General features: G+C 30.9%; 1 protein-coding gene across 2 annotated transcripts in view; it reads left to right on the top strand.

Moving 5' to 3' along the window:
- The window catches only part of LOC127738959 (ras GTPase-activating protein 3-like), a 34,643-nt gene that overhangs the window by 12,415 nt on the left and 8,237 nt on the right, over positions 1–13,991 (top strand). For both annotated transcript variants that reach the window (XM_052250459.1, XM_052250458.1), the window contains exons 11-21: positions 707–821; positions 2,262–2,336; positions 4,572–4,695; positions 6,560–6,666; positions 6,953–7,030; positions 8,421–8,504; positions 9,630–9,709; positions 10,041–10,233; positions 11,198–11,268; positions 13,080–13,169; positions 13,608–13,762. In XM_052250459.1, coding sequence (XP_052106419.1) covers positions 707–821; positions 2,262–2,336; positions 4,572–4,695; positions 6,560–6,666; positions 6,953–7,030; positions 8,421–8,504; positions 9,630–9,709; positions 10,041–10,233; positions 11,198–11,268; positions 13,080–13,169; positions 13,608–13,762 — 1,172 coding nt within the window. The remainder of the gene's footprint in view (positions 1–706; positions 822–2,261; positions 2,337–4,571; positions 4,696–6,559; positions 6,667–6,952; positions 7,031–8,420; positions 8,505–9,629; positions 9,710–10,040; positions 10,234–11,197; positions 11,269–13,079; positions 13,170–13,607; positions 13,763–13,991) is intronic.

Raw genomic sequence — 13,991 nt, 5'->3', positions numbered from 1 at the left:
GATCCCCACCCCTAAACCATATATATTCTGGTTTGTCATGCTAAGATGGTTTGAATGATATACAGGGTTAGTCCCCAGGGGTCATCTTGACCCCCTGCCATTTGAGAAAGTTCTAATATCTTGTAAATGGTCGAGATCCCTACCCCTAAACCATATATATTCTGGTTTGTCATGCCAAGATGATTTGAATGATATACAGGGTTAGTCCCCAGGCATCACTAATGCATATAACTTTACTGGACCAAACCAATTTTCACTGGACTTTGCCCAATGTCAGGCGACCCTGGAAATTACGAATTATGGGAGCTTCGTTTGGGAGACTTCGTAACAGCATCCTGTTACAATCATTTCTTGTTGATATACAGTTATTGAGAGAAATATACACTGTACAAATTTCATGTGTCTGAAAACATTCTGGATTTACATTCATCAGGACCCCTCAAACCTAAAAAACTAAAAATTTGAAAGCCAGGGATGTGTAAATACCTTGAGGTTAAGAGCTTTATGACCAAAAAGGACCTAAATTGAATACACAAACTTATCTTAGATAATTAAAATGAATAAAAAAAATGAGCTTTTTATGGATTTCCCAAAATTATTCCTTGGTTATACTGTAATTAAATATGATATTCCTTTCCTTGTTTTTCATTGTGCTGAAACCCAAAACTGTACGTATAAGATATTCATTAATGTGTTTGTATTTCAGGGATCCTCACACATTGTTCCGTGGTAATACTCTAGTTACAAAGTTGATCGATGAGTTGATGAAACTGACTGGTTTACCTTACTTGCAGGAAACAATTAAGGCTACAATAGACCAGGTAGGTCAATATACCATTTCTATGTCGAGAAGGACTCAGAAGTCTTACTGGAGGGTCTGATATTTAATTAGACTAGAAGACCAGTCTGTCTTCCTGAGGATTAAAAGTCTGGTTTGAGAGTAAAAGAAAATAGCTGGTGCTAAAAAAACAGCATCTACCGTTAAAAGGCTTGTATAGTCCGCGGTTTTATTCTCCAAAATTGAACCTGCTAGACAGGGGTGCGGACTATAGAGTATAATAAGCAAGAAATAAGAGAAAAAAATTAATTTCGCAAGGTGGTTTGTTTACGTCCCGCCATGTTTGTTATTGATATTGTAGAGGGCGCTCTTATAATTTTTCAAACTAATAATTTTACCTAATCCATATTAATAAGATATTTTTATTCAATATCATATTAATACTGATGAATTTAAGAATTAAACTTTTCATTATAAATTTCTTGTTTCTTTTAATGGATTGCTTAAAATAAACTGGTATCTGCTTGAATGAAACGGTACAAAAAAAGTAAAAAAGACAACCATAAACCAGCTTACGATGTGTAAATTACAAAACTTAATCGGGTATTATTCGTTCCGTTTTGGTTTTTCATACTGACAAATATGTTTTGTATTAGCTTAAGACCCTTCAAACATTAATGTAATAGATATCTTAAACACTGTTTTACATAAGGATGGAACTGTTTTACTTTCAAAGTCGTATTATAGTGATATCTATTATGTACGGATTTCGACACTCACGGTTTTTTCTTCTTTTACACATGCTTTTCAAACTTCCAGTTTAAACATACACAAGTTTCTAAATTGTATTTTGTGTGATTTAGACTTATTTTAACAATCATGAAGTGTTCTAGAATCATTTACAAGCAGTTTCAGCTTCTGTTTGATGATGGAAAACAGGTTTTTCCAAGCAATACCGCAAACGACCACACACAATTTGAAATTACCGGAGTTTCATTAGATCTTTTCTAACAGTTACAAAAAGTTTTTTTACCTGAAATTTCATGGGGAGAAGGGGGTGCGGACTATGTACCAGTGCGAACTATACAAGCCCGATTACGGTAACTGTTTTGCTATATTATTCCAATGATAATTATATTCCAGAGAATGCTTCTATAAAAACAGGAAGTTAGATGTACCCCTGACATCAATTATTCAGTTCATTCAAAGGTGAAAAAAAGTTGAAATGACTGAGTTTAAAGGATAAGCTTACACAGATTTATGTTTTTATGACAACCAAGTGTGATAACTTATTTGTGTAGAGAATTCAGTAGTGTTTAGACAAACTTTAAGTATTCTGCAACATAAAAACTGATTTTTGAATAACACAAAAAACACTTGTATTTAAGCAAGTCTTAAGTTTGTACATGTTTATACTTATACCTACAATAGTAATATCCATTATGTTTTTAAATTGTTCCATGTGCTATCACATATTTTGCAGATCTGTATAGAACACAAATCTTGTGAAATTGATCCAACCAGATTAAAAGAAGGAGAGATCCTTGAAGAAAATATGGTATATTAACTTTTTCTCTTCATTATCCGTTTTCTGCATACTAGCATTGATGTTTTATGGTATTAAATAAACTTTCTTTGAAAAGAGTTCACCAGTAGAAGTTTCCCTGTGAGCTAGCACATTTGAAAAAAGTCAAACTCTACACATTTGTTTTTTTACAAAACAGAGCTCTTTTTATTTCATATAAACAAGTTCACATCATGAAGAAGGTGAAAGGATTTCTACTGAATGTTGAAAGTGCATCAACCATCATAAATATGTAAAGACTGATGAGAGGAGTACTTTTCCCGAACTTTTTATTTATAAGAAAGGGAAACAATCATTTGATATGAGAAGACTGTATTTTATGCTTGTAAAGATTGTTTTCAATCTTTCTTACAATACCTTTAGTCTCTAGATATTTATTCTATTCAATAGCTTTTCAAAATACCTTAGCCAGGTTTTCTAAATAAAATAACAACTAAACTACTATTTCAAGAAATAGAAATTATTATTATAACTTTAAATTACTACAAAGAATTAAAGTACAATATGTTTAACGGTTTTCTGTGATTTTCGTGCGTGAAGTATTTACCTACTGTAAATTCAGAAATTATTGCGTGCATTTATTATTGCGATTTTGTCATTTTAGACTAAAATGCGATTATAATTTTTGCGATATTGAGAAAATTCCTGTTTAATTCATATAAAAAATTTCAAAATGCGAGTTTAAATTATTGCGATTATAACCCTGTCGCATTTTTCGCAATAATAAAAACATCGCAATAATTTCTGAATTTACAGTATTAAGTTTCTGTAAAGATCAGTTCAAATTCGTTTTGCTAGTCGGAAAATCCCCTTTTTATAATCCTTAGCACGCCTTATCCTTGCGCGTAAGAAAGTAGGTGGCTTCTGGTCAAGGTTAATCATATAAATCACTGTCAATACATACGCAAATATTGGATTATAAAGAAAGCAATCACGATTTCATACGTCTCGACACCGATTTATCAATATAAAGCATATAAACACAAGTAACTAAAGAAATGTAGGATTAATAACAAGTAAGAAAACAAAGATGTTATTCGAATGCCACATGTTGGCGGAATTTCGTAACGCTAAATCGGCAACTGTCAATTTTGACGGGAATGACGTTACGTTAACACAAAGGTAATACCGCGTTATTGAATGTTCACAACACTGCCCTCCGTTAAAATAGAATTTCGTCTCGAAATTTAAATAATTGCGAAATATTAAATCATTAGATACAATCAAACAAAATCTAAACAAGCACCTGCTATCTCAATAGAATATTAAAATTAAGAAAATTTGTTTTTGTCAATGTTGACTAGATCACGAATATATCACGATTCTTGACACATATAATAATAAAAGTGTACCAATGATATATAAAACAATATACATATAAATAATGTCAACAATTTTGTAGTTTTGTGTCTTTCAATATAATAAAATGTTTTTAAAATTTTCAATGTTTTCTTTGTCCAACAACCATTGTATTATTGGTTCGTCTCTTTTTGTCTTTCTTTCTGTATCCTCTTCTGTTATTTTTTTTTCTTTATGTGTCCTCTTCTGTTCTTTTCTCTTTCTGTGTCCTCTTCTGCTCTTTTCTTCCTTTTTCTCCAATCTTTTTGTGTGTCTTGAGTTACCTGTTTTTCATTCTCAAGTTCTTTCTTAGTTTGGTCTAAATCTGTTTTACGGAAACTTTCTTTCAGTTGACTTATTTTTTCCACCTGACAGAACATATTTCCATCCTCTTTTTTAACTGAAACATTTACAATTTCTTCCATAACTGGAACATTTTGATTTTCTTCTGTTACTGGAACATTCACAATTTCTTCTGTAACATTTACATTTTCTTCTGTAATATTAACATTTTCTTCTTTAACAGGTATATTTTCTTCTGTAACATTTACAGTTTCTTCTGTAACATTTATATTTTCCTCTGTAACATTTTCATTTTCTTCTGTAACATTTACATTTTCTTCTGTAACATTAACTTTTTCTTCTGTAACATTTTCATTTTCTTCTGTAACATTTACATTTTCTTCTTCGCGTTATTGAATGTTCACAACAATGCTTATTGTCTCATTACTTTCAATTTATATGATATTATGATAATAACAAGAAGAAAATAAAATTCAATGGAGGGAAAAAAATTCAAATGGTGATATTTTATTAAAGCAATATAACAATATGCAGGTTGAAATTTGTAAGATTACTGTATACTTTCAGGACAGTTTGAAAAGTTATGTGCAGAGTATTTTTCAAGGAATTATTTCATCATCATTATTGTGTCCAACTAATATGTGTGAAGTATTTTATGCCCTGAAAGATATCGCCCACCACTACTTCAAAGGTATGTACATTGTGGAATACTATAATATCTGGCTGAATATCTGTATGGTTAGATTTGGTTAATTGAGTGTAATGATTTGAGGCTGGAGAGAGGGAGGGTTAGAAAGTAATATTGGAAATTACAAGAAATAAAAAAATAGTGGCAAATGAAATGAAAAAGTAAAATAGTTCTTAGAGAAGATACTAATGAAGTCATGACCTTACTTTCAAACTAACATCCTGTTCTTTTTAGCAATCATATGGTGATTCATTATGGTACTCATTTTCTTAAAATTCCCTGGTACTTAAAATGTTAAATGGTTTACAAATAAACTATCTTGATTTTTGTCGAGCCTGCGACAAAACAGAAAGCTCGACATAGGGATAGTGATCCGGCGGTGGCGGCGTTAGCTAACTTCTTAAAAGCTTTATCTTTTAGAAGGTAGAAGACCTAGATGCTTCATACTTTGTATATAGATGCCTTATGTTACGAAGTTTCCATCTGTCACATGTCCATTGTCCTTGACCTTATTTTCATGGTTCAGTGACTACTGGAAAAAAAAGTTAAGATTTTTTGTAATGTTAATTTCTCTCTTATTATGAGTAATAGGATAACTATATTTGGTATGTGCGTACCTTGCAAGGTCCTCATGCCCGTCAGACAGTTTTCACTTGACCTCAACCTCGTTTCATGGATTAGTGAACAAGGTTAAGTTTTGGTGGTCAAGTCCATATCTCAGATACTATAAGCAATAGGTCTAACATATTCGGTGTATGGAAGGACTGTAAGGTGTACATGTCCAACTGGCTGGTGTCATCTGACCTTGACCTCATTTTCATGGTTCAGTGGTTATAGTTAAGTTTTTGTGTTTTGGTCTGTTTTTCTTATACTGTATGCAGTAGGTCTACTATATTTGGTGTATGAAATGATTGTTTTGTGTACATGTCTAGCTGGCAGGTGTCTTCTGACCTTAACCTCATTTTCATGGTTCAGTAGTCAAAGTTAAGTTTTTGAGTTTTGGTCTTTTTTTTCTAATACTATATGCAATAGGTCAACTATATTTGGTGTATGGAAATATTTTATGATATACATGTCAGTCTTGCTGGTTTTATTTGACCTTGACCTCATTTTCACGGTTCATTGCTCAGTGTTAAGTTTTTGTGTTTTGGTCTATTTTTCTAATACTATAAGCAATAGGTCAACTATATTTGTTGTATGGAAGGATTGCAAGCTGTATATGTCTGCCTGGCATGGTTCATCTGACCTTGACCTCATTTTCATGGTTCATTGGTCAATGTTTAGTTTTCTTGGTTAAGTCTGTATCTTAGAAACTATAAGCAATAGGTCAACTATATTTAGTGTATTGAATGATTGTAAGGTGTACATGTATTTCTTGTTTGGTTTATATGACCTTGACCTCATTTTCTTGGATCATGTTAAGTTTATGTGATAGTTGTAGTAAAGCTTTATTTTTAGGACTATCAACATAATATCAATGATTAGTAGAGAAGGCGAGACATTTCAGCGTGTGCCCTCTTGTTAATATTTAAGAATGACATGGTGAAATATAAATTGAATATTTGTATGTAGATAAAAGAATTGAATTGAATAACATGGTTGATATATATTTTAGAACTAAAATCATGTATGTGTTCAACTATTTTTCTTGTGATTTTATTTAGCAGTTCAAAAAACCAGTGAAGAAATCAAATTTGCTCAGTTTGAATGCAGATAAATTTAAGGTAAAGTCACCTGAAGCCATCTGAGCAATATTGATTTCAACACCTAACAAATATTTAAATAGTTCTGGGTAAAATTAAAATCAAAAGTTGCAAGAAAATAAAGTAACACTTACATGAGGGTATAACAACTGAAATATTTGTAGATTCCAGTGAAGTTAGATATCAGGCTGTCAGTGGATTTGTTTTCCTCAGATTCTTTGCTCCTGCCATTTTAGGACCAAAACTTTTTGATCTCAGAAATGATACTCAGGTAAATAGAATATCTTTGCTTGCAAGGACTAAGATCAGTTAACTTAAGTGAACAGATATGGAGTTTAAAACAGTGGTTAATTATGTGTATTTGTTGAGTTTCTTTGATTTCATATACATTTAAAGATCTTACTCCTCATTGAAAAGTTGACTCTTGAAATCTCTAAGAAAAACAAGCAACTATTTTCTTGCTGTCAAAGATATACATATGCCATAGAGCTTAAAAGCTGAAAGGCTAGAATCAATAATTGAAAATTTATTCATTTTTATTGTTTGTTAAATTTCAGGACAGTATTGTTAATCGGACATTAACATTAATATCCAAAGCAATACAAGGATTAGGAAATCTAGTCAGTTCTAAAACGGTAAGTCTAAATACAAAAATGTATCAAACATTATGTTTGATGAAATAGATCTTTTTTCATTATTTTTTTTCATGTTAAGCCTGCTACATTTTTTGAGGAAACCGGACATAGGGATCCTACATTCTGTCTTCTGTGTTGACCACATTTAGTTTCAGTTTGTGGTTAATGTTTATTTAAACATCAATAACTTTTTCAAACCTCATGGAATTATGAAAGAAGATTTTTATGATTTAAAGGCAGTATACAGAGCAAAATTTTGAAAAGATTTTTATTCAATTTTGTCTTCCCTGTGAGGAAATTCACAATATGCGGGACATAGGGATTACAATCCAACAGCAATGGCGTAAGCTATTTGTATAAAGCTTTATATTTCAAAAGGTAGAAGACATGAATGCTGCATCCCTTGTATGCAGATACCCTATGTTACAAAATTTCTGTCTGTCATATGTCTATTGTCCTTTACCTTATTTTCATGGTTCAGTGACTGCTTGAAAAAAATTATACTTTTTTGTCATGTGAATTTCTGACTTATTATGAGTAATAGGATAACTATATTTGGTATATGGGTTCCTTGCAACATCTACACAACTGTCAGACAGGGTTCACCTAACCTCAACCTCATCTCATGGATCAGTGATCAAGGTCAAAGTTACATGATTAGGTCTGTTTCTCAGATACCTTAAGCAGTAGGTCAATTAAATGTGGTGTATGGAATGAATGTAAGGGGTACATGTCAGTCTGGCAGGTTTCATCTGACCTTGACCTCATTTTCATTGTAAATTGGTCAATGTTAAGGTTTTGTCTTTTGATCTGTTTTTCATGTGCCATAAGCAATAGGTCAACAATATGTGATGTATGGAATGATTGTAAGGTGTACATTTTGGTCTAGTCTGTATCATCTGACCTAGACCTCATTTTCATGGTTTATTGGTCAATGTTAAGTTTTTGTGTTTTGATCTGTTTTTCAAATATTAATAGCGATAGGTCAGCTATATTTGGTCGTATGTTTACATAGCTGTAATCTCTTTTGAAAATGATTAGGTAACATAAGAAATACATCTGATTTGAATTTTTATCAATAAAAGTCTGCATCTTTTGAACTTCAAGACATCAGGGTTAATTTACATTAATTTTACATCGACGGGACTATAAAATTTACTCTACTTAACCGAGTATTCAAATCAACCAAGTTCGACTTAGAGGTAAATATGCATTGATCAAACAGGATTGTTACTGGGACCGAGAAATTACTTAGACTCTTCCGATTTTTTCAACACAACCGAGTTCAGTACAAATAGGTTATACTGAAAAAAATCTAAGATTTTTTATTTTAGTTTAGGGTATTTTATTGTATTTTTATGGCTAATCACCTCATTTCCTCATTTTTCAGTTATCCTATGGGTTAAAGGAAGATTATATGGTGCCATTATTTCAATATCTGTCTCAGCCATCACACATTGAAGCCGTCCGTATGGTAAGTGTTAAAACAAATTGAAGCAAGCACTTCATTAGTTGAAAAAGAATTTCATGGTTGACAAATTTTTTACTCACATGTTCTTTATTAGTGGAACAAGGTTTAAGTTTTACAATAACACCACTTGATTTTGGGTTTGGGCTATGTATTTTAGTTTTAGGATTTATAAGCCATAAAAATCACTGGAAATTGGAACATCATCTGAAAACTAGGATTGTAGGTATAAATTGCATAAGTTACCAGCATGACGATGTCAAACACTCTTTCTACCCTGAAAATTTCAGAAATATCTAACGAAATGTGTTGAAGTAATTGCCTTTGAAATATTCATTTCAAAAATATATGAGGTAGGGTAAAAGAAAAAAAAAGGTTCTTTGCTGTTGAAATTCCAGGTGAGCGATACATGCTCAGTTAACCATCTAATTTCATAAAGTCTTTGAAGTTTTTATATGAGTTGAGGAAGATTTAAGAAAGTTTCTGAATGTTTCACTTAAGCACAACTTCTATTGCCCATCTTTGACTCCTCACACCCCTATAAAAAAGGACAATAGTCCTCTATTTGGTGATACTTCTAAAGATGGATGATCTTTGATTGATCGCTATGAATATATATCCAATGAACAAGAGATGTTATTGCATAGATCCTGTGACTTGCTTGAAAATGTTTTCCACCTAAAAACACAAAAACAGGATTGGAGAATGGATGCAAGCATTAATTTACATTTGGAATTGGGAGATTGATGAATACACTTTTAAAAAATGTTGCATATAAATACATGTTTATTACTATGAGTTTTAAATTGAGTTTTGATTATTGCAATACTTGTCATGTCACAATTTTCACAATAGTACATGAGGGTCTGGATGGGGGTCCTGCATTTCTGTAGTTTATAATTTTTTAGGCCATTTTTCTCTATTCTTTATACTTTTTACCTATTATTCTCTATTCTTTATATTTTAGCACCTCATTATTCTCTTTTCTTTATTTGTTTGGTTCATTTTTCTCTATTCTTTATATGTTTTGCCGATTACTCTCTATTCTGTAAACCCCCATGCACTCTCTCGTACATGTTACAGAGTTTGCAGTAGTTTGTGTGATTTAATATTGTGTACTTTTTTTTTCAGTATTTAGACATCATATCATCTGCAGCAAGAGCAAGAACACAAAATGTTTCCGGTGAAGCACCCATTATTCTCAAAGAAGGGTTAGTTTATGTACATATTCTTTCTTAAAAGGAATAAGTTGCATTCCATATTATATACTGTGGATTAATTACTTATGAGGGAGTATTAATTTTCGATGATTTTGTTGCTAAAATTACTCACAACTTTAAATGTTAAACAAAATATACCTTTCATTTTGATTTGTATGCAGACTTTGTAAAACCACAAGACATGTATCCACAAATGCACATTTTTTCTTTAATTCATGAAAATAAATCATTGTGTGTGGCATTCATTTGTGTCTTGTATATTAATCTAAAGGATTTATATAAAAAGATAAGCGAATATTTTGAATGCTACTTTTCTTTTCAGGACATTAATCAAAAGAGCTCAGGGGCGTAAAAGAATACTTAAAGTGAAGAACTTTAAAAGAAGACATTTCTGTTTGACAAATCAAAAACTCTCCTATTCAAAAAACAGGGGAGACAATCCGTTATATGAAATCCCTATAGAAGATATTCTGGCTGTGGAAACACTGCAAGAAGAATCTTTCAAAATGAAATATGTAAGTAACTGTTTTAAATAACTTTTTATCTGTCTTCAAGGAATGAGTTTGACAGCCAGAACCATTCATCTGAGAGACCATCTTCTTACAAGTAGTACATTCTGTATAGATTGTTGAAGTGTTGGATTCAATAGCAGCAATAATGGGCAATCTCAGAGACTTACTTTATATTCATATCAAATACCATCATTTCAATAACAATGAGAAAAGTTTCAAAAAAATTGAGAAAGTTTGGACAAATGAAATTATTTTCATACATAATATGGAAGTCATTCTTTTAGGATGCAATAAAATGTCACAGTTGAAGCTTTTGTGGCTTTGATATTGTAAATTCTTGTGTGTCATATTCTCACTCTGTGGTTCTCTCCTGGTACTTCAGTTTCCTCCTTCAATAAAAACTGGCTGCCATGATATATTTACTGTCAATAAAAATGGCTTCAAACACCAAAAACAATTAAAAAAACTATCATATTCTTACTTTTCCAAGGTATGTCCAAAATCAATAGTATATAGAAAATGTACTGTGATTGAAAAATAGATCCTATGTTCATGCTTCACTTTCAAAGATATGAAATTCCTCTGTTCTACCTTCTGTTCTGTTAATTTTTACAACAACCAATGAAATTCATGCTTCCAAATTTGTTTAAGGTGTATCATTACAAAAAAATCTGAGTATCCTGAAAAGGTTTTCAAAACAGAAAGTAGAACAAAGCATTGTCAGATCATGTAAGGGAAGGGTGGACTCGGGATCTGTATGCTAATCAGATTGTAGATAGATGTACCACATAAATATCAATTAGTCTAAACTGTTACATAGAATAAATAGTGTAAGGTTCAACACACATACAATGATAAATTGATTATGAATTTATACATTAAATATACATGTATATAATATATTTATTATAGTTTTTATATAGATTCTAATGAGAGGTGGATTGATAAATGTTCTTTTTTTTTTTAGATGTTCCAAGTGATTCAGCCTGAGAGAGCTTTGTATATCCAAGCAAATAATTGTGTTGAAGAGAAAGAATGGTAATGTTATGTATTTGTTAGACTTGGGGGGGAAAAAGAATGGATATGCATCACATATTGTCAAATTCACTTTTAATAAAACAAAAAATGAACTTGAAGTTTTGAAGTTGAAGAACATATGTCAATTTAACAGAGAAACTTTAGATGCACCATTAAAACAATTTACTTATTTTTGATAAAAAATAATTTAAAGATTTGGATGGCAAGTTTGAACAAATATAAGGGAATTTGCTTGCAAGTAGGAATCTGTTTCAATTATAATTATTCAGATTTCTTGACAGTAAAAATACAAGCTTTAAAATGATTTTTAGTGAGAACATATATTACTTATGTTAGTTTCTTTGTTTGTTTTATAGTAAAGAAAATTGTAAGGTAATTGGTATGCAAAAATCAAATGTAGCACATTTATAAAATGCTCTGAATTAATATATTTCTGGCTGTTGGTAGCACATTTTGTTTTATTTTGATGTGCAACACATATTTTGCTGTGTGAAATTTACTAACAGTTTTTCATCCAGGTCACTCTTTAAACGCAATCAATCATTAAAATTCTGAAATAACAATTAATTTACAAAACTTTGTATTTTTTTCTGCCATAGTCGGAAATCATTCACATTGGTAAATCTTTGAAGTTTTTGATGACACAAAATCATAGTTTATTTTGATAAAATCTGTTAGAATATATAGGGGATTTTATTTCCTCTCTCTTTCTTTTTCTTGTTTTTTGGGTTTATACAATGTTTTTTTTACATTGTCAGGCGAATTACTATGATTTTTGGGAAAATGGTAAAAGTAGACCCATTATATTTTAGTTGAATTTCAGTTATTTTTCACTAGAATTAATGTGATAAACAGCATTGCTTAAAATATCCTGGATTAACTATCAACTCAAAAGTATGAAGAGGTACATTTGAATAGATACATCAGGAGTAATTTCATCAAAATTGTCCTAGGTCCAAATAGCCAATACCTTCTTCAATTAACTTTTTCTGAAAAGGTTATTCAAGAAATAATTAAAATGGAATCTGTGAAAACTAACATTTAGTTTTGTAGTGTAACCTTATAATGCCCTTGATTGTGTTGTGTGCTCAGTATAAGGTTGGCAAGTTTGTCTATTATTATGTGTGATAAATTATATATATATATACATTATACTGATACATTGTATTGCTAGAAGCGGACCTCAAAAGTTGGTTTACAACTATAGAACCAAGAAGCTTGAATTATTTTATAAATATTAAATGTAAATTATGATTTCTGTGATAAGCATAATATGATACAGATTTATGATATAGGTTAGATGCTATCAGCTTCAACTTCATTTTATGAACATACATTTGTATTTTTGACAGTTTTAACTGTTGTAATTAATTTACTTAAAGAAAAAAAGCGATTTCTTCTTCTTCTGGGATTTCTTTATAGAAAGACCTAAAAGACATTTTAAAAATATAAGGGATGCTTTCCATTATCAAGTTTAAATCCCTGAAACATATGACATGTTTGAGGTCCAAAAAAGGAAAGAAATGTACAATGTTTTTTTATAAATCCATTCAAGCATAGTCTTTTAAAACTCATTTCAGTTGTGGATCATGTTTTTACAGTTTGTTTATTTATATTTAATTGTACAAACAAGTTACAGAAATTTCATGAGAGCTAAAGCTAAAAGAGACTAAATGTCTGTTTGTCATGAAACCCATCCCTCTCTCTGTCCCTCCCTTACAAAATTGCTATTGAAGTAAATTTTAAACAAATCTGCAACAGTTTAATTCTTTCAGGTTTGTAAATTCTTATCTTAACAATTTTTTCTTTAGGTTGGCCATTTTAACAAAAGTGTGCAACAGAAACAAGAATCGACTTAAGACATTCCATCCAGCAGCTTATATCAATGGACACTGGTTATGGTAGGTTTGGGCTGTACTATACAGTTATAACTTGTCTGTGATTTTTGATTTGGAATGAAAAACAATTGGCATTGAACTATTTTTTCACTTATGAATACTTTTTCCTAGTGATTTATACATAATTGTGGTTAGTCAGATGGCAGGGAAGTTGGCTGTTTACCTTTACAGCATGTTATTTTTTTTTTTATTATGATTAGATGGTCCAAATTTCTCTTTAATAATTTATTTGACATCATGGATTAATTTTAAAGTTTTTGACACAATATATTACAAGTATCATATGACTTAAATTAACGGTGGTAAGAAGATAGAATATTATGATTGTCACATGACTTTATTTACAGTGGTAAGAAGATAGAATATTATGATTGTCACATGACTTTATTTACAGTTGTAAGAAGATAGAATGTTATGATTGTCACATGACTTTATTTACAGTTGTAAGAAGATAGAATCCTCCTGTGAAGGTTGTACACCCGTGTCTGGTGGTCTACATGCTACAGATATTCAGGTCTCTATTGATTCAGATAGAGAAGTGGAGAAAATACATTCCCAGTTCTTAGCTAATAGAGAAAAATTAGAGGCCATGCAAGGTAGGACAGAATCAGTGGTTGTTGTGAAATGTTCATAACATTTTTGTTCGCTATGGAGATTCCTTATATCGTCAGGTTATCGGAATTCCCATGGGGACTAACTGTGCACCACTTATTGCGGACCTGTTTCTGTATTGTTATGAGTTACAATTTATGACTAAAATCAGCAAAGACCCATCGAAACAATATCTTATTCAAAAATTTAATAACACTTTTAGATATTTAGATG

Source organism: Mytilus californianus, unplaced genomic scaffold (assembly GCF_021869535.1).
Source record: "Mytilus californianus isolate M0D057914Y unplaced genomic scaffold, xbMytCali1.0.p SCAF_4, whole genome shotgun sequence".
In the NCBI taxonomy this organism is placed as follows: Eukaryota; Metazoa; Mollusca; class Bivalvia; order Mytilida; family Mytilidae; genus Mytilus; species Mytilus californianus.
This window is presented reverse-complemented; position numbering and strand designations above follow the sequence as displayed.